Source organism: Moschus berezovskii, chromosome 4, assembly GCF_049115385.1.
Source record: "Moschus berezovskii isolate FMDL1 chromosome 4, NW_MosBer_1.0, whole genome shotgun sequence".
In the NCBI taxonomy this organism is placed as follows: domain Eukaryota; kingdom Metazoa; phylum Chordata; class Mammalia; order Artiodactyla; family Moschidae; genus Moschus; species Moschus berezovskii.
Genome location: NC_142463.1, coordinates 110,908,277 through 110,928,477, shown reverse-complemented (window position 1 = coordinate 110,928,477; position 20,201 = coordinate 110,908,277). Strand labels below are relative to the sequence as shown.

The following is a 20,201-nucleotide window of genomic DNA, read 5'->3' as shown; positions in this document are numbered from 1 at the left end:
TCCAGCCTCCTGATGGGGAAAGACAGCTCACTTTTTCTATTCTGGAGCAGGTAGGTACTCTCTGAGTCTCAGTTTCTTCACTTTTAAAATGGTAATAACACTTTATTTTATGATTTTGATGTTGGAACCATATAAATGCTTTCTATAATTAGAACAAAAAATTAAACTGGAAGAAATTAATTTTAAATTAACTTAAATGGAGGAAAAGTGATGCAATCCCTAAAATTTTAAAACAAAATGAAACAAATTATATATGAAGTTGGAGGTTAAACCACATAGAAGAATTTTCTTTCAAGTGATTATAACACTCAGCATTTTCTATAGATCCCCAGGAACAAAAAGAACCATGGAGATATCTTACTGTTGGCATTATTATTTTGAAAAGTGCTATTTATGGTGATAAAGCAAACAAGTAATTATAGTAATGGTGTTCAGAAATAAGATTTTCAGTGCAAGAAAGGGAAAACTAAGCAAAAACTGCTCATCTTAAAACTGAAATGGAAATAATGGCATGAACTCATGATTTACATATCTATCTTCTGAGAGAAGTCTCCTGAAAAGGCTTAGAAGCAATGACAAATCAATAACAGTGAATACCTCTTATGTCCAGACTGTGGTCTCTAAATAGTACTTTTCACTAAAAGGAACTCTTTGGAGAAATTCCAGGTCTGGGGCAGGAGAGTTTGTTATACTTGAGAATAAAGAAGTTATAAGACGCAGGTCAAGTTCATGTGAAAAGGACCCAGTAGCCAACTTGAGAAGATTCCCACTGGCCAAAGATGAAACAACATGGGCATTAAGCTGAAATGACTGGAAGAGATTGAGACATGTGAAATGGATCCAGAGTCTATGAGCTTATAATGATACTACAAAATAGGATCACTGGTCACCTCTGGATAGTGATAAGACATCAACTCAATTTTGAAAATGAACTGGGTACAGCAGATCCTGTTGGTGGCCCCATCCGTCTGCCCTTAGCAATCACCTCAATAGACCAAAGGCTGCTGACTGCCTAAGGATTAGTTTCTGATGCGCAGGTACGCCTGGCTAAGTGCATCGCAAGCCAGAATGGCCCTGGAAACGGCCCTCCATCAGTGGCAGAGGGCGAGCTGACAGACTGAAACCCAGCCCCTTGCCTCTCAGGAAGGAACACTGTGAGGCAAGTTCCTGCCAGAGCTCCCAGCAGCTTTAAGCTTCAGCTGCCCTCAGTCATCACCTGCCTAATTTTATTTACTGAATTATTAATTGGATTCCTCCCCTTCCTATTAAGGTCTCCCTTTCCTATGGGAAAGATGGGAATACCAGACCACCTGGTCTGCCTCTTGAGAAACCTGTATGCAGGTCAGGAAGCAACAGTTAGAACTGGACATGGAACAACAGACTGGTTCCAAATAGGAAAAGGAGTATGTCAAGGTTGTATATTGTCACCCTGCTTATTTAACTTATATGCAGAGTACATCATGAGGAACGCTGGGCTGGAAGAAGCACAAGCTGGAATCAAGATTTCTGGGAGAAATATCAATAACTTCAGATATGCAGATGACACCACCCTTATGGCAGAAAGAGAAGAGGAACTCAAAAGCCTCTTGATGAAAGTGAAAGAGGAGAGTGAAAAGGTTGGCTTGAAGCTCAACATTCGGAAAACAAAGATCATGGCATCTGGTCCCATCACTTCATGGGAAATAGATGGGGAAACAGTGGAAACAGTGTCAGACTTTATTATTTTGGGCTCCAAAATCACTGTGGATGCTGATTGCAGCCATGAAATTTAAAGACGCTTACTCCTTGGAAGGAAAGTTATGACCAAACTAGATAGTATATTAAAAAGCAGAGACATTACTTTGCCAACAAAGGTCTGTCTAGTCAAGGCTATGGTTTTTCCAGTGGTCATGTATGGATGTGAGAGCTGGACTGTGAAGAAAGCTGATCACCAAAGAATTGATGCTTTTGAACTGTGGTGTTGGAGAAGACTCTTGAGAGTCCCTTGGACTGCAAGGAGATCCAACCAGTCCATTCTAAAGGAGATCAATCCTGGGTGTTCATTGGAAGGACTGATGCTAAAGCTGAAACTGCAATACTTTGGCCACCTCATGCGACGAGTTGACTCACTGGAAAAGAGTCTGATTCTGGGAGGGATTGGGGGCCTGGAGGAGAAGGGGACGACAGAGAATGAGATGGCTGGATGGCATCACCGACTTAATGGACATGAGTTTGAGTGAACTCCAGGAGTTGGTGATGGACAGGGAGGCCTGGCGTGCTGTGATTCATGGGGTCACAGAGAGTCGGATGCAACTGAGCGACTGAACTGAACTGAACTTTCTATTAAGGTCTGGGCATTTTCAGACCCCTGAGTCCTGAGCACACATGGGTGGGCACAGCTCCAGCCCAGTTGTGCATTTGTGACTGGGTGTGAGTACATGCAGAGACAGGAGAAAGCTGTGTGAGCAGGAGGCCCGGCCCCACATAACCCATCTCTGCTGCACCCCTGCTTCTCTCTCAGCTCACCCTATCACCTTGTGTGGTTTGTCTGTGATTAGAATTCAGAGGAGGAGGTTTATGCCTGGTCCATGGCTGGGTCACTGTGACATATTGATGGGAGCTAAACACAGGCTGTCACCACACTGCAGCCCCACCCATGGGTGGCCCTGAAAGGCAGTGGTGAGGGAATATCCTCCCAGGGGGTTGTTTCAAGCAGTACACTGGCCATCTACTTTGCAGGGAGAGAGGTGGCTTGAAGGCAGTATATACGTGGACTCTTGAGCAGGGCAAATGGCTTGTTGGTTGATCAGGCCAGGGGAGGGCAAGACTGGAAGGTTGGAGGTAAGGAAGTCTAGGCAAGAGCCATAATGGATGGACCCTCAGGAGTGGGCATTGTGTCTGATGGCAGTTCCATTTAAGAGCATTCACTGCAGAGGAGACATTGAAGAGCTAGGGAGACACAAGGACTCCAGTGGATAATAGCCAGCCTTTGTCCTCCACCATGCCAGGGCTTGCACAATGGGCCTGTGAATGGAGTTACTGTGGTAATGAATGTGGAGACTAGATAAGGGCTCACCAGCATGGGCTCCCTGTCACCAAGGCTGATCTAGCTGCTGCCAATGCTGGATGTTCAGCCTGTCAGCAGCAGAGACAGATGTTAGCTCAACATGGTACCATCCCTCAAGGACACCAGCCAGCCAGTGGGGAGCATATTGATTACAACATACCTCTTTCAGTCTGGAGGTGGGGAGCAGTAACTCCTTACTGGGATTAATGCATATTCTGGATTTGGGTTTGTTTTCCCTGCCCAAGTACCTTGGCCGTCACCAATATCTTTATTGAAGGACATAAAGGAAGGGTTTATCCATATGAGATGCCATGCAGTATCACCTCTAACCAAGGGGATCTACTTACAGTGAAGTAACTGTGCCAGTGGGCACGGGACCACAGGCTCCACTGACCCTACAATATGCAACATCTCTTTGAACCTGCCAACCTAGTAGCACATTAGTGTGGCCTCTTTACAGCATATCTAAATACCAGCTTGGGGGAAACATCCTCTGGTGTTGCGGTACTGGCTTTACAACGAAGTATATGCATTTTAAACCAGTGGTCATTACGTGGTGCTGTGTCCCAGTTAGCTAGAAATCATGGGTACAGGAACCAGGATATGGAGGAAGCAATACCCCCTCACCAGTGACCCACTTAGGGAACTTGTGCCTCCTGTCCCTATAAATTTAAGCTCTGCAGGATTAGCAGTCCTAGTTCCTAGGGCAAGAGATGCAACTACCAGGTGTCACAGGAAGGGTATCACTAAACCTAAGGCTGTAGCAGCTTGCGGGTCAGGTTGGGCACTTCATGCCAACTGACCAGTAAGGAAAGAAAGAATTCTATTGACAAAGATATTTGATCTTGATCATCCCATGTCCAGTGGTAATCATGAATAGGCAGTTCCAGCGATGTCGGCCTGTTAAGGGCATGATGATGAAAGACTGAGGCCTTTGGGGATGAAGGTCAGGGTTTCTCCATTTCAAGGGTTGGTCCATTTCATAGACCAACAGAAGGAAGGGTAGAGGAGGGAGAGGTTGCATATTGACTACAGCCTTGGAACCAACTGCAGGCACTGTTTGTCCCGCTCACCCTCCTGTTGTAAGACTTTCTTTTTAAAAACTTGTTTGACGATACCACAGGGCTTGTAGGATTTTAGTTTCCCTCAGTTCAGTTCAGTTCAGTCACTCAGTCATGTCCGACTCTTTGCGACCCCATGAATCACAGCACGCCAGGCCTCCCTGTCCATCACCAACTCCCGGAGTTCACTCAAACTCATGTCCATCGAGTCGGTGATGCCATCCAGCCATCTCATTCTCTGTCGTACCCGTCTCCTCCTACCCCTAATCCCTCCTAGCATCAGACTCTTTTCCAGTGAGTCAACTCGTCGCATGAGGTGGCCAAAGTATTGAAGTTTCAGCTTCAGCATCAGTCCTTCCAATGAACACCCAGGATTGATCTCCTTTAGAATGGACTGGTTGGATCTCCTTGCAGTCCAAGGGACTCTCAAGAGTCTTCTCCAGCACCACACATCAAAAGCATCAATTCTTCGGCGATCAGCTTTCTTCACCAGGGATTGAACCCTGGCCCTAACAATGAAAGCACTGAGTCATAACCACTAGACTACCAGAAGAATTCCCAATACTCTTTTCAAAGAGTTAGAGATTGTGATCAGCTACCACCTTGAAGAATCGGTGAAGGAACAAAGTGATCTTGTTATGGAGACACAAACGGGTCTGAGCAGTGCAAAGTGGGGAGCATGGCTGTGGGCCATGTCCTTCGCATCCACCCCTGAAGTGGAAGGCTTCTGGGAGAGCATCTGTGACTCTACCTGGGGGTGTTTTCTCCTGGTCTTGGGGGCCTGTCTGTGCTCAGGGCTAGCCAGGAATGCTAAAGGGTAATGCTCCCAGAAGCAGCCCTCAACTTTCAGACAGGAAGTTGACCAGTAATACAATAAGTACTCTACATACAAATGAGTTCCATTTGGAGAGCACTTCATAAATCCAGTTTGTTCATAAGTCCAACAAAGTTAGCCTAGGTACCCAACTAACACAATCGGCTATAGAGTGCTGTTTTGTAATAGGTTTATAATACTTTATACACTAATTCAGTTCAGTCTCTCAGTCGTGTCTGACTCTTTGCGACCCCATGAATCACAGCACGCCAGGCCTCCCTGTCCATCACCAACTCCCGGAGTTCACTCAGACTCATGTTCATCGAGTCGGTGATGCCATCCAGACATCTCATTCTCTATCGTCCCCTTCTCCTCCTGCCCGCAATCCCTCCCAGAATCAGTGTCTTTTCCAGTGAGTCAACTCTTTGCATGAGGTGGCCAAAGTATTGGAGTTTCAGCTTTAGCATCAGTCCTTCCAATGAACACCCAGGACTGATCTCCTTTAGAATGGACTGGTTGGATCTCCTTGCAGTCCAAGAGACTCTCAAGAGTCTTCTCCAGCACCATAGTTCAAAAACATCATATATGTACATAAAAAACCAACACAAAAAATAAAGGCAACATTTTTAACTTTGTAGGACAGCACCTTGAAAGTACAGTAGTACAACACAACAGCTGGCATACAGGGGCTGGCACCAAGTGAAAAGGCAAGAGGAATTATTGACTGGAGGAGGGAGATGGGAAAGCTGGAAGACTGTCAGCAATAGGAGACAGAGGGCAAGCCACAGTTTCACTCTCAGCTGACGTTGATGGCATGGGTTCTGGTTTCTCTATGGTGTCAATTCTATCTCCCCTCTTGAAACAACAATCCAGTGATGAATGTTTGCATTTTTGAAAGCTTACAACTTGAAGGTTCGTATCTGGGCACTTACTGTACTTTAGTTTCTTTGCCCCTCAGGTGGTATTTCCTGGGACAGGTTCTACACCGCCTTCCAGAATTCCCAAGCAGGATTCAGCCCCGGTCGCTCCACCAGCTCTATCACAATTTTTCACCAGCTTTCTCCCTTTTCCTGTCTCTCTTTTTCAGTCTTCTACCAGTGCCCCTTGGCATGACCCCCCAGATAAACTCCTTGCACTCAAAGTCTTGACTCACATCGGCTTTTGGGGAACCCTTTTGTCTTAGTCAGTTCAGGCTGCTAAAACAAACGACCACAGCTGGGGTGGCTTAAATGTCTCACAGTACTGGAGGCCAGCATATCTGGCGTCTGGTGAGGGCCTACTTCCTGGTTTGCAGACAACTGTCTTCTCATTGTATTCTCACATGGTAGGGAGCGGAGAGAGGAAAAAAGCTCTCCCAAGTCTCTTCTTATAAGGGCACTAATTTCATCATGAGGGCTCCATCCTCATGACCTCATTATCTCCCAAAGGTCCCATCTCCAAACACCAGCACATTCAGGATTAGGATTTTAACATAGGAACTTTTAGGAACAGGGAGACAAACATTCACTCCATAACACCTATCAAAGACAAGTGGAAAAGAATCAAACGTTTAAAGATTTTATTTATTTGGCTGTGCTGGGTCTTTGTTGCAGTGTGCAGCCTGTGGTGTGGTGTAAGGGTTTTAGTTGCTCCCACGGCATGTGGGATCTTAGTTCCCTGACCAGGGATTGAACCCACATCCTCTGCATTGGAAGGCAGATTCTTAACCACTGGACTGCCAGGGAAGTCCTGAGAATCAAACATTAATCCTACCCTCCTGAATGGCTTATCTGTCGGGTTAACAAAATAGTCGATAAGGAACATTTTTCTTTATAGACAATTCACAGCTAATAACTGAAGGAGGAATGGCAAAATTAGAACATCTCCATTTCACACTCCTAATAAAATAATGGATCTAGAAAGTGATCATCAGTGGCCATTAGATAAGAAGTTGAGGAGTGTAGCGGGTTAAAAAAGTGGCTACAAAAAGATATGCCCACATCTTAATCCCTGAAAACTGCAAGGGTTAACTTGTTTTGAAAAGGGCCTTTGTGGGTGTAATTCATTACATGAATTCACTCCTGAAATGCAGTTAATGTTTTTGAGAAGGGATCATCCTGGGTTAGCCAGGTAAGGCAAATGCAATGACAAGGATCCGAATGAGAGACAGGAGAGGGGAAGGAAGCGGAGAGTTCAGTGAAAGTCAAAGTCGCTCAGTCGCATCCGACTCTTTGCAGCCCCAAGCTATACGGTTCATGGGATTCTCCAGGCAGAATACTGGAGTGGGTGGCCATGCCCTCCTCCAGGGTATCTTCTCAACCCAGGGATTGAACCCAGGTCTCCCACATTGCAGGCAGATTCTTTACCAGCTGAGCCACCAGGGAAGCCGAGAGATTTCAGTGATGCAGCCAAAAGAGCCCAGGAATGCCACCCGCCCCCAGAAGATAAAAGAGACAAGAAAGAATTCTGAGAGCCTCCAGAGGGAGTGAGATACTGCCAGCACCTTTAGTGTGGACTTCTGGCCTCCAGACTGTTGTTAAGACAACAATTTCTGTTGTCTTAAGCCACCAAGTTTGTGGTAGTTTGTTACAGCAGCCATGGGAAACTAATACAGTGAAGAACTTTGTAATGAATGGATTGGACTCACACCACCTGAAGTTACTGATCAATCTTAGCATCACTATTCAGTCCAACAACCAGATACCATGTGCCTCCTGAGGTGATGAAGGAGGAAGTACACAGTTGTTGTTCAGTTGCTACGTTGTGTCTGACTCTTTGCGACACCATGAACTGCAGCATGCCAGTTATCACTTATGAAATATTCCTAGGGAAAAGAGTGAATATAAGCTTAATCTGAGCTACTGAACTGAACTGAACTGACTGAAGCTTAATCAAACTTCCAAATGTAATTACAGGGGTTGGAGGGATATATTTAATGACACTTCAAGGATACACTCAGCCAGATCCAGAAGGTGAGAAACTTGACAGGAAAGTGACCTAGTTTCATAAACAAGCAAACAAGATGGCATAAAAAAAAATGAAAGAGGAAGAAGTGTTATGGTTTAAAAGATACTTAACCAAAAAAAATCAAATGCAATATAGATCCTGGTTTGAGCAAATAAACTATAAAGTTATATTTTTTAGACATTCAGAAGAAAGTTATTTGAACTAAATATTAGATAACATTAATTTCATTTTATTGAGGAATATGATAGTAGAATTATGATTTTTAAGTCACTATATATTAGAAATACAAACTGAGTATTTACAGGTGAAATGATATGCTGTTTAATATTTGCTTTAAAATACTCCAGCAAAGAGCAAACACAAATGAGAGGACTCAAGAGATAAGAATTTTGAAATCGTCAAGCTGGAAGATGGAGTCATTTGTTATTCTATTCTATTTGGTGTATGTTTTAAATTGTCTATAACAAAAAGATAACAGTAATAGCAATATGAAGAGTAGTTGTAAGAATTCATGGTTATATATTTTAATGGGCAAAGAAACAAGGCTTTGCAGCAAATGAAAAGCTTCTCCCATGACCATTTCTCATATACCGAAGAAAAAAAGCTATCTTCTTACAGTCTGAGTTGCAAGGCCTCAGATATTGACGTTCTGGGACTCTGACTACATAATACACTAGAACTTAGAAACCCAGAAGAGTAAGGCAGTGGGTGACTACCAGTAGGTCCCAGAATTTAGACTGCTCTCCTTGCTGCTGGTGGTAGACACGGGTGCTTTCTGTTCACCAGGTATTTCCAGTTCTTTCAGGCCCTCTTGTGGTGGAGCGGGACCCGTGATTAGTTCTGGAGAATGGACAAGACTGGTGTCCCTGGGACCTGTAGCTTTTAATTGCTTGTATAAGACCCTCTGCTGCTGCTGCTAAGTCGCTTCAGTCGTGTCCGACTCTTCGCGACCCTATGGACTGCAGCCCACCAGGCTCCTCGGCCCCTGGGATTTTCCAGGCAAGAGTACTGGAGTGGGATGCCATCGCCTTCTTCGATAAGACCCTCTAGAGCTCTTTTATTTTTTCCTTCTGGTGTGGTGATTGATGACATATGACATGGTGGCTGCTCTATCAATCCGGATAGATACCTGAATGACTAAAATGAGAAGAGTCCACTTGTTGACCATAATGAACATGTGGCCAATTAAGAAATAAATCTTTATGTTTTAAACCACTGAGATTTGGGGGTTGTTTGTTATCAAAGCATAATTTAGCTCATCCTGACTAATCACCGCTGTACAGCAACAAATTCCACGGGCTGCCTGCTAAGAACTTGAATAATAATTATTATTGTTATTCTGTTACCATCATTATTACTCATTAATTATTAAAGGGACCACTTACTGAGGGCCTCTTATGTGTATCAGGCATGTACTACCCAGTCCATGCATTGTCTCAATTACTACTCACAACAAATTCAGGAGGCAAGACCAAGATGAGATGACCCAGATGAGAAAATCAAAGCTTAGGAACTGTCACAAATATTTCATTTGCTATATGACAATTCTTGAAGATGATATTCATTCAATCATACTTTGTCCCTCATATAAAGTCCCATGGGATCAATTCTCTTTATCAATGATTGCAAGAATCCTCTTGGAAAGCCATCTTACAACATGGATCAAGCATCATCGAAAATTCATACTCAAAAAAAAAAAAGAAAGTTCTATTCTTTTCTCCAGTCATGATTATTCTCTAGCCCAGGCTTTTTGTGGTATAGTTAGATTGCTTGAACAGGGAATTTCCTATCAGTCCAGTAGTTAGGGCTCCCCACTGTTCACTGCCTGGATGGTGGGGGAACTGTGGCACAGTCCAAAAAGAAAAAATTGCTTAAACAGAAATAAGTAAATAAAATATATAATATACATTAAGGAAAATGAATTAATGACATTGGAGTTTGTCTCTTGAGTTACAGGTATATTTCTTTTAGCCTGATGTTAAGAGTGTTCCCGGTTCAATTAGCCCTTTTGCCCTGGCGGCCATGGCGGTGGTGAACGCTAAACCAAATGCACAACCCCCCTGAAGTATTAGCCCTCTGAGGACTTTATTTTGTCAGTTTGCCACCTCCTCCCGAGTTTATTTCCTGTCAGTTTTAACAACGGAGTGACTTTCCTGCCTTTAACAGTAGTCATGCAAACTCTTCTGGGAGACTGGCAGGATACAAACACATTTTGAAATATATTTAGGTCCACCTTCTGTTTGTTTTGCTGTGCCCAGGGGCTAGGCCTGGGGCTTTGGAGCGCTCCTAGCCAGGAACCTTAGGTAGGGGTGTGGCGCCCCCGCGTGGTGCCTGGCACAACATCACTCTGAATTCACTATCCAAGGCCAGGCCGCCCACGGTGTGTCCAACTCTCCTAAGGTCTTTTGGTGCCCTCTCCTCCTTCCAGTAGGTGGCTCCATGGTACAGAATCTGCCTGCAGTGCAGAAGCGGGAGAAGGGTTCCATTCCTGGGTCGGGAAGATCCTCTGGAGGAGGAAATGGCAACCCACTCCTGTATTCTTGCCTGGAAAATCCCGTGGACAGAGGAGACTGGCAGGCTACAGATCATGCGGTCGCAAAGAGTCGGACACGACTGAAGCGAATGAGCACAGCACAGCACCTCGAAATCCCTACTCTCTGGCAGGCTCATCCCTGGGCAGTAGCCCCTCCTTTGCCTCTGTATTCCGAGGCGCTGGCTCAGCACGCTGGATCCAACGTGATCCCCCTCAACCCGCGCGCCCCCAGGCCCACGCCTCGCTGACAGCTTCACCCAACACAAAAAGTCCTCAGGTTATTTTATTGCCAGACAGAAGTCAGTTACTGCCCCTGGGACGCCTCTCCCGTCACCTAGCCGTGGCTGCGTCGTCTGCCGCGGGGTGGGGGCCGCGAACCGCCTCGGGTCAAGGGTTCGCAGCTGCGCGCTACCACCCGGGCGCCACCACTTCCCTTCCCCGACGCCGGGCCAGCCCGGATCCTCGGCCCGCAGCCTTCGGTCGAGAAGGCGGGTCAGGAGGAGCTGCTCCTCGCCCGATGGAAGGGGAGGCTCTCGGGAAAGTGGCGAGAGACCCCCGCCATGACTCCCAGGCTTTGTCGCGTGCGCTGGAGGGGGTGCGGTGGGCTCCTATTCGGAGTAGCAGTAGGTCCCGTAGGCCGCCTGCTGCGGTCTGGGGAAGCCGAAGCTGCGCACTCCGGGATCCGGGAGGCCCCCGCAGCGCGGCCGAGGCGTCGTGATGGGGAAGCGCACGCTGCCGTCCGCCAGCCAGCCGCCGTCGCACTGGTCCAGCCCGGAGAACTTCCAGGCGGCATAGAGGTGCCCGACCTTGGCCACCATGGCCCCGCGCCGCCGGCAGGCCGCGTGGGCTTCAGACAGCGTCAGCCGCCCGGGCACGAAGAACACGTGACCTGGGAACCGAAGCAGGTCGCTGACTGACCAAGAGCAGGGCCGGCCGGGGCGGGGCGGAATTGAGGCTCCCAGCGGGCAGAGTCGGGGTGGGGGAGAGGGGCAGCTGTGGATCGGGGGCTCCGAGCCTGGGTAGGAGTGGGAGTGTAGAGACTGGGGGTGCAGGTGAGGTTGTAAAGGACAGGCTGCGGGCCGGGTGGGCAGAGTGACGGAGGGGTGAGGCCTTCAGGGGGCCACGCAGTTGGCCTGTAATCTCGGGCCTCTAGCCGTCTACCTTCCCGGCCGCCTTCTCGAGGCCCGAGTCCTGGCCCCCTCGCCCAGCCCCCGCCTCCTTCTCAGGTTGGATCCTCCGTCCGGTGAAGGTCAGGCCCGGGCCGCTCCGAACGCGGAGGCTGGCCCGCCCCGGCCCCTTACCCGACAGCGCGGAGGTGAAGCAGAAGGCGTCGTAGCGGTCGCGCTTCCGGTCGCGGGGCCCGTAGCTGCGGATCCCGGGCCGACCTCGGCCACCGCAGGGCGCGCGCGCCGTGAGGACAGGGTAGCGCACGGAGCCCTCGAGCAGCCAGCCCGCGTTGCACCAGTCCAGACCCTCGGTCCACGCTGGCGGGAGATGGCGGGGGACGGAGGAGGGGTATCGGGGTTAAACGCGTCACAGGCGGGAGCCAAACCCGGAGTTCGCCTCCGCTGGGGTCCAGGCGACAGCCCGGAGGGAGCCTGGGCGGTGCCCGGGCTCGGCCACTCACCCTGGTACAGCTGGGCGTAGGTGGCCAGACGTCCGTCCTGCTCCTCGCACGCCTGCTTCGCCTCGTAGTAATTGAACTGGTACCGGCCCCGGCTGGGCTGGTACGGAAACACCACACCTGGCAGTGGGGGGCAGACAGCCTGGAGACGGCCGGCAGAAGGAGAGGGGGAAGGAAGGGCGGTGCAACCTAGGAGAAAGGGCTGGGGACTCCGGGAGCAGGCAGGGGGAGAGGCTGGAGAGGAGCCCCGGGAGACCTGAGACGGGACGGCCAAATCACCGCCAGAGGGGAAAGCGGCAGCCACCGAAGGGCCTCACCCTCCAGGCGCAGGGTCAGCGCCACGCTCTCGTCCTCGATGCCGTTGATGAGCTCACAGCGGTACCGGCCCTCGTCTTCCAGCCGCACGCCCGCGATGACCAGGGAGGCGTCCAGCCGATGCCCTCTTCGCATCCTAGCACGCCCCCCCAGGGGCCCGTAACCCCGGGCGTGCAGCCCGTTGGTGATGAGGATGGGCGTTTCCCGGAGTTCCCCGGGCTCCACTTTGCTCCAGCGCACCTTGTAGCTGGGAGGCGGGGCGCCCAGGACGCAGGGCAGCGTGGTCGTGGCCCCACGACGAGAGTGAATGACGTCGTGGATGGGGGGCAGGAGGTAGTGGGGGCCAGGGTGGGGTGCTGAGCAGAGGGGGCCACAGTGGCAGGAACCCCTTGACCCCCATTTCCCCAAGTGCCTGTCCAAAGCCAGTGTTCCCCAGACCCCCCCAAACCTCTCTCCATTGCTCACTCGGAAATGACTCTCAGTCCCTGAGGACCTCCAACAACCCTTCCCACTTTCCCCACCACTGTTCTCCAGATTCTGGGCCGAATTAAGGTCTTACCTTGGTCCCCCAGGGCTCTGTGGAAGGTGGCGAAGGCCCAAGGGAGAAGGAAGTGGCAGAGAGTAGGGAGACTGATCCTGCTTTGCATGGTGGGAGTCAGCCCAGGCTGTGGGGCACAAGGTTGGGCATTCCTGAGCTCTAAGGGAATGGGGTGGGGAGATGATGAACTCCCATCGGGATTCCTCAGAGGGGACTGCTTGGCTGGAAGCCAGGCGGCAGATAAAGGGGCTGAAATTGTTAGCAAAGGAAGGCGACAGGCAAGGGGCAGTAACAAACTCTACTCTCCCACGCCACCCCCGCCAGGCTTCCTGGGCCATCCTTTTTCCTCTCTTGTCCCTTCCGTCAGCAGGTCCTGACTGAGCCTCCTCTCCCTATCCATTTTCAGCACAAGGGCTCCTTCCCAAGTCTTCCCTTCTGGATTGCCACCTCTGGTCTCTATCTTCACCCAACACCCATTCTCCATCTGAAACCAGAGTAAATATGATCTTGTCACTCTCCTGCTTAAAGCAGTGACTCCTCGTTGCCAATGGGGATCAAATCCAGTGTCCTAACCCAACTTCCAAGGCTCTCTGTGATCCAGCCTCTCAGGGCACCTCCAACATTGCCCCCTACCCCACTCCTCACCACCTGTGCCCTCGGCCCTATGCTCCAGACATGTTCTGGCTCCAGCACAGTCCGAGTTCACCCTCACCTTCTGACAGGCAGTCAGTTTGGGCCTCCCCTCCTCGGGGGAACCTTTCCTCTTGCCCCTGCTTCATCACACTGCAGCGCGCTGTGATCTGCCACTCTGGTTTTCCTACTGCTCTGGACTCGGAACTTTTTTCCTTAGAAGTATTTCTATTAGCTAAATTAGCAGTGTGAATTTGAAAGTTAAATACATATGCATATGTAGACTACATCAGTGAACTCCAGTAATTATAAAGTTATAAAGTATAAAATGATAAGGCTACTAAAAATTATTTTGAACACAGCTGTCTCTTTCAGTAGCTGATTTCCCCCCTTCTTTATCTTATCTATTCTTTATCACCTTGGCCATTTTTTTAAATAATCGGGCTAAAGACCCCTCAGCCTAGTTTTATCCCTTTTTAAGATCTGATTCCTCTACTTTCTAATCATATGACTTTGAACAAGTTGCTTAACCTCTCTCTGCTTCAATGTCCTCAGTAAAATGTGGGGGATAGTACCTACCTCATTGAGTAGTTGTGGAGTTAGATGAAGTAACATACATAAAATGCTTAAACAGGTCCTGATATCTATGGATAAGTGCTCTGTATATGCTAGTTGTTATCTGCAACTGCCGACATAGTTTCTGGCACATGGTCGGTGCTAAATAAACATGTGTGTTAATGAATGAGCTCACATGAAGGACTTTTGGGAAGAAGAGCAGGGACATGGCAAGAGGAAGGAAACTTTAAGGAGGACTCGGAAGGCTAAAGAGCCAAGCTCCATCTTCCAGCAGATGAAGATCAGAGCTGAGTATGCGGCAGGAGACAGAGGTTAGGTGCAGAAAGGACTTCCCAATGGCTAAGAAGAAAAGCACCTGCAACAGGGAAGTCAGTGAGAGAACATGTCTCCTGTACACAGGACAAGCTGGTAAGCACCTGGTTGAGACAGTGGGAACTGGTAAGAGATAGTGGGAACTGAGATCAGTTGAGGGATCCATAGTAACCACAGCCAGAACCAACACATTAAAGTTAAATGTGCCTGAAACTGCTCTAAGCACTTTTCAAGTACACTTTTATATTTACTCCCCTTAGCAATCCTATGAGTTAGGAATGGTTATAAATTCCAATTACACATGCTCAAAGGAGCTCCCATGTCAGGATTCTTGAATGAGGTCACACAGCTGTTAAGGGGAGGGGTTTGCTGGGACTTGAATCCAGGCTTGACATGACGTTCAAGCTCTTAGTCACTGGCCTGTATTTCTGTATCTCAAAGCAGGCACACACATTCCTTCTTCATGTCCCTTACAGAGAATGAGAGAGTGGCCAACAGCTCCAGTGCCTACTCCCTGTTTTGTTTTCACTCATAAAGCTTTATTTAAGAGAAATATTCAAAAATTTTATGGGATACTTTTAGATATAATACAAAATCATTTTTTCTGATTATTATTTTATGAACATTCTGATCAATAATATGCTGTAAGATACTTTGACACTGACCTGTTAGAAGCGGGCCTCTTCACAGAGATGGTGGGTGCAGTGATTGGCAGCTTTTTGTCCTGCTGGAGAAAGTTTCCAGAAAGTTGCCTGGGTCCTGGGAGGTCTTAAGTGTAAGAGCCTCAGGCTTAAGCCCCTGATCAGACTTGGGCCCCTGATCCGTGTGGCCTCTCCTTTTGCACCTTTGAGAAAATGCTTCTGCCCTGAGTTCAAAGAAGCCAAGGTACCAGAAACTTCCCCACTCATCATTCCACTAAGCCATGTTAAGTGACTCGGGTCCAGCTTTGCGACTGGGCACTGTGTCTGCGGTACTGACTGCCCTGGGCCCTGGGGGAAGATACAGTATGAAAAGGGAACCCAGGAAGTGGGATGGAGTGAAGGAGGCAACCCAGGAATAATTGCCTAAAATAGTGCAGACAGTGGGGTGCCTCGTTTCTTCTAGATGCTCTTGGACCAGAGAAGGGATGGATTGATTGGTGGGTATAAGGATGTTGGACTGCTGGGCAGGGGGATGAATTACAAATGAGGCTCAAAGATCTGTATGTCAAGTTCCAGCTGCCTCTGCTTTTCTATATGATCCTCTAAGCGGCACCCCTCTCCCTCCCCCAACAGAGTCCTCACCTCTGCCCTCCGGTGCCTGGGTGCGCATTGCCTATGAGAAGAGGCTGTCAAGGTGGGAACCAGACTTCCAGGACCTCCACTTGCTTCAAGAAACCTGACCCCTTCTGTCCAAGCCCCCTCTGTCTGTCATCTGTCTGTCCTTTCCTTCTCCGTCCCCTCCCCATCGGAAGCACAATTTCCCATTGTCTCCTTCTTTCCCCCTATTGTTGGATAACAGGGGCCCTTTCTTTATCCTCTGGGTAATGGCAACGAAATGTCAACAGCTGGGGATGTGGGATGCAGAACCGGCTGGCACACACCACCGGAAAAAGGGCCCGGGTAGGGGCGGGTTCAGAACAGGGACTGACATCCCCAAGGAGAAGAAAGTGGGGAGGGAGACAGAGTTGGTGAGAAGTTGAAATGGGACCTGCCTTAATACTCAAGCTTCAAGTCTCGAAAGAGATTTGGGGTAAGGCCAGGGAAGTGGCTGGGCGCCGAGGAGGGCAGAGTGACTAGCTAGCATTGCAGTAGGAGAGAATGGAAATTAGAGAGTAAGGAAAAGATTTTTCTTTCTCTGGGAAGGACTCGGGAATTTCTGAGGATGGAAGGACTTTGGAAAGCTCTCAGAGAGGTCATTTTATTTGTTCCCTAGTTCCTCACCTCCTCCTTCAGCAGATGGATGAAGCTGTCAAGAGAAGGGAGGTCCTTAATCCCCCGAGTAGAGAGTCACTTCTCTAAAATTCCCGTTATTAGGAAGTTCTTTCTGAAGTCTAAACTCCTAGAGCTTAAGCTCATTTTTAAAACCTATTGAGAGAATTTACAAACAACAAAGTGCAGATCGTAAGTGTGCAGCTCAATAATTTTGACATGTGTACACACCCTGGAACTACCCAGGCCCAGGTCAAGATTGAGAATCTCTCCAACACCCAGAATAGCCTATTTCTGTTTTGTGTGCTATCGATGCAAAGGGAGCACTCTCTCTCTAGTCATTTCGAAAAGTTTCAAGCTGCAAATTGCCTCTTGGCCGTTTTTTCCTCTGCCACCCAACATCGGTGGCTTCAAATGACTCATCCTACACTTTCAAAACTGGAGGGGACCTTGGCATCGTCAGCGTCCTCATGTACCAGGTGGAAGGGTAAGTGACTTGTCCAAGACCATACAATGCGGTTGTTGACTCAAGCCTAGAATGTTCTGCTTCTCCAGCTGATTCCTCTTCCATTCCTTTCTTCAACCTTTGGAGTCAGGCCCCCAGCTACAAGGTCTCCCCTGGGGCCATATTTGACAGCATGGTGCCCACCGGGATGATGCTCTTTAGGGACTGGATTGACTGTCTTATCTCATTCCTCCATCCCTCCCTAAACTCTTCCCTCTTCTTCCCAGAGAAAGGGACAAATGAAAAGAGACAAACAGCTGCCTGTCTCCTCTGCCAGGACACCCTGATCCCGTGCATCTGATTGGCTTCAGCCCAACACAAACAGCCTCCCGCAGAGAGGGAGCATAAAAGGCTCCACAACCAGTGGCTGAGCCCCTATTCTCCAGCTCACCTCTTTCTCCTATCACTTCTGAGTCGTGGTTTGGAAGTCTCTGGTGTATAAATTCGTAAAAGGCTGAGTTTGTCAAAGAGGGAGGGTTAGAACTGTGATAGATTCCAAAGAACCCTTTGAGTACGGAATGAGACAGGAACAGACCAGGAATAAATATACCCTGAGTAACCAAATTGTGTTTAGTTTGCTCAAGGTCACGCTCATTCTCAGTTCTCCTGGAAAGACACTGTGAGATTGCTCAGGCTTGAGATGCCATCTTTTCTAGCATCTTCTGAGGACAGGCCTTTGCCATTCCCACTGCCTACCAACCAGGATGAAGTGGAATCATCTAGGATGAGCCTGGAGTTACTACACCTCTCTCCCTGACACCCCAGGCTCAGCCCCCACCTTCCAGGCTCATTCAGCTGACCAATTTGCTGGATCTTTGGTGATGGCAAGCAGGGGCTCAGTTTCCTATGGGACTGTTGCATGGAGGACTGGAGGAGTTGGCAAAATGGTACTGTAGGGGGCATGGCAGAGGGACCAGGCGTGCCTGGCGGGGCTTCCCGCTCTTTCCAAGAGAGTTTACATTCACACCCAACCGCGTGCCCACCTCCCTGTCTCCCTGAGCACTGTCTTCAGCAGACGTTGCAGGGCCGTCTCGTGCTCCTTCTCTGATGGCTCTCACCCTTGTCCTCTTGCCTGGGATCACCCAGGCCTCCCTTTTTTTCTAACCCAGGCTCAAGCCTTTTATGGGGCTGGATTCTGGCCGCACTGCAGGACGTTGTCGGGGGTGAACATGCGGGACTCAGCCTTGTGGAGAGACATGTTTTCCTCTCAGGACACCTCAGTGTACTCTGAACAGTGTTTGTACTGTGATTAGAGTCAAGGGTGGGAAGGAAGGGGAAGATGTAGTCCCTGCCCTTGCGGGGGACCTGCCAATCTGAAGCGGGCATGAGGCCACGTGGCCTAATGGGAAAAATTCTGGACCATGAATCAGGAATCCTTCTCCAGATGCTGACTTCATATGAGGCTCTGCCAACCTCCTGGAGCTTCAGTCTCTGTAACTGTCAAATGGGCACCATACCTGCCCAAAGGGGCTGGCTGGTGTGAGGGTGATGGAGCAGCCTTCTACCAAGTGAAAGGCATGCTATGAATGATGTTCATTGTTGCAACAGTTGGTTCAAGTTAGAACAGGGTTAGAAAAGGGGAGAACAAGACGGGAGAGAGCCGAGACCCATTAGGCCCACTCACCCTTCAAGAACAGGGGCCCCCGCGTGGGGCCAGGGTCTGTGTAAACAGTGAGAGTGTCCCTCTCTATATGCCATCTTACTCTATTCCCATCTCTGTGGAGAACAGGAAGAGATCACCACCATGTCTCAGATGCCACATGGAGCCCTGACTGTCCCTCATCTCAGGCTGCCCAGCCTTGTTCCCTGTTTGTCACTCCAGCCCCTTGATTTGGGGCTCTTGAGAAGTGGACCCTACAAAACCCACTTCAGTACTGAGCAGAACCTAGAAATTAAAAGTGAAGATGTCCAGAGGGAGCAGCTGGTTGTCTCTAAAAGATCTTGGAAGACTGCAGTTGGGATGTCTTGCCCTCACCTCAACCTGGCAAATGCTCAGGTTTGTCAACCACCTCTATCCTTATGGTGGGATGGAGCCAGAGTAGGGCTTTTCTGAAACCCCTCTTTTCAGAAGGGCTTCAGGATATAGAGAACTGTTTGAGCAACTCAGTAAATGAACTTATGAAGCTCTTGACCTTATGAAGTGCTCAGTCTAGTGAACTAACACCTCTCCTGTCTTAGAGGGGCATGCTCACTTGCTAAGTTGTGCTTGGCTCTTGGTGACCCCATGGACTGTAGCCTGCCAGGTTCCTCTGTCCATGGAATTTCCCAGGCAAGAATATTGGAGTGGGTTGCCAATTCTTTCTCCAATCTCAGAGGTAGATGAGGGTAAAATAAAATGAGGGAAGGTGCAGAGAACAACAACAACAACATCTAGAAGCTATTTTCATGGTTACTAAGATTTAGCAAGATTTATCTTTTGTAAGATTTATATTTTACATATAACTAACCATGTTACCTTGGAGAAGGAAATGGCAACCCACTCCAGTGTTCTTGCCTGGAGAATCACAGGGACAGAGGAGCCTGGTGGGCTGCCGTCTATGGGGTCACACAGAGTCGGACACGACTGAAGTGACTTAGCAGCAGCAGCAGCAACCATGTTACCCACCCATTCTGTTTGTCCCAGTCACCTCGTGGTTACATTCAAGTGGGCCTTCTCTTTTTTGGCTGTGTGGAGTCTTAGTCGAGCCACTCAGGATCCTCGATCTTCACCGAGGCATGCAAGGTGCAGCATGTAGGATCTAGTTCTTGGAGCAGGGATCGAACCTGGGTCCCCTGCATTGGGAGTGAGGAGTCTTAGCCACTGGACCACCAGGAATGTCCAAGTGGGCCCTTTAAATTGTATTTCTGTGGTGCAGCCACTATGGAAAACACTATGAAGATGCCTCAAAAAACTAAAAATAGAGTTGCCAAATGATCCAGCAATCCCACTCCTGAGCAAATATCCAGAGAAAACTATAATTTGAGAATGTTCACTGCAGCACTGTTCACAATAACCAAGACATAGAAGCAACCTAAATGTCCATCTACGGATGAACAGATACAGGTGTGTTACATATATACAATGGAATATTACCCAGCCATAAAAAGAACAAAATAATGCCATTTGCAGCAACACAGATGAACAAAGAGATGATCAAACTAAGTGAAGTCAGAAATTGAAAGACAAATACCATATGTGAAGTCTAAAATATGACACAAATGAACTTCTCAATGAAACAGAAGTAGACTCATGGACATAGAGAATAGATTTGTGGTTGCCAAGGGGGAGGAGGATTGGGGAGGGAAGGATTGGGAGTTTGGTATTAGTAGAAGCAAACCGTTACATGTAGGAAGGATGAACAACGAAGTCCTACTGTATAGTGTAAGGAACTATATTCAACAGCCTGCGATA

At 48.6% G+C, this 20,201-nt stretch overlaps 1 protein-coding gene across 1 annotated transcript; it reads right to left on the bottom strand.

The window, feature by feature from the left end:
* Window positions 1-10,677: 10,677 nt before the first annotated feature.
* Window positions 10,678-16,431, bottom strand: HAPLN2 (hyaluronan and proteoglycan link protein 2). Its single transcript, XM_088834955.1, has 7 exons — window positions 16,318-16,431; window positions 15,061-15,122; window positions 12,899-13,004; window positions 12,342-12,695; window positions 12,028-12,144; window positions 11,702-11,884; window positions 10,678-11,289 (listed from the first exon to the last, which is right to left on the bottom strand). The coding sequence occupies exons 3-7, from the start codon at window positions 12,984-12,986 to the stop codon at window positions 11,009-11,011; spliced, it is 1,023 nt and encodes a 340-aa protein (XP_088691081.1). The 5' UTR covers window positions 12,987-13,004; window positions 15,061-15,122; window positions 16,318-16,431; the 3' UTR covers window positions 10,678-11,008.
* Between the last annotated feature and the right edge of the window lie 3,770 nt (window positions 16,432-20,201).

What these genes read in the sequence shown, in the direction of transcription:
- HAPLN2 (XM_088834955.1), bottom strand. Translation starts at nt 12,986, where the DNA reads ATGCAAAGCAGGATCAGTCTCCCTACTCTCTGCCACTTCCTTCTCCCT. An exon ending in CAGAGCCCTGGGGGACCAAG is followed by an intron (nt 12,696 to 12,898) that starts GTAAGACCTTAA and finishes CCCTCTGCTCAG; the next exon opens with CACCCCACCCTGGCCCCCAC. An exon ending in CTTCACCTCCGCGCTGTCGG is followed by an intron (nt 11,290 to 11,701) that starts GTAAGGGGCCGG and finishes TTCGGTTCCCAG; the next exon opens with GTCACGTGTTCTTCGTGCCC.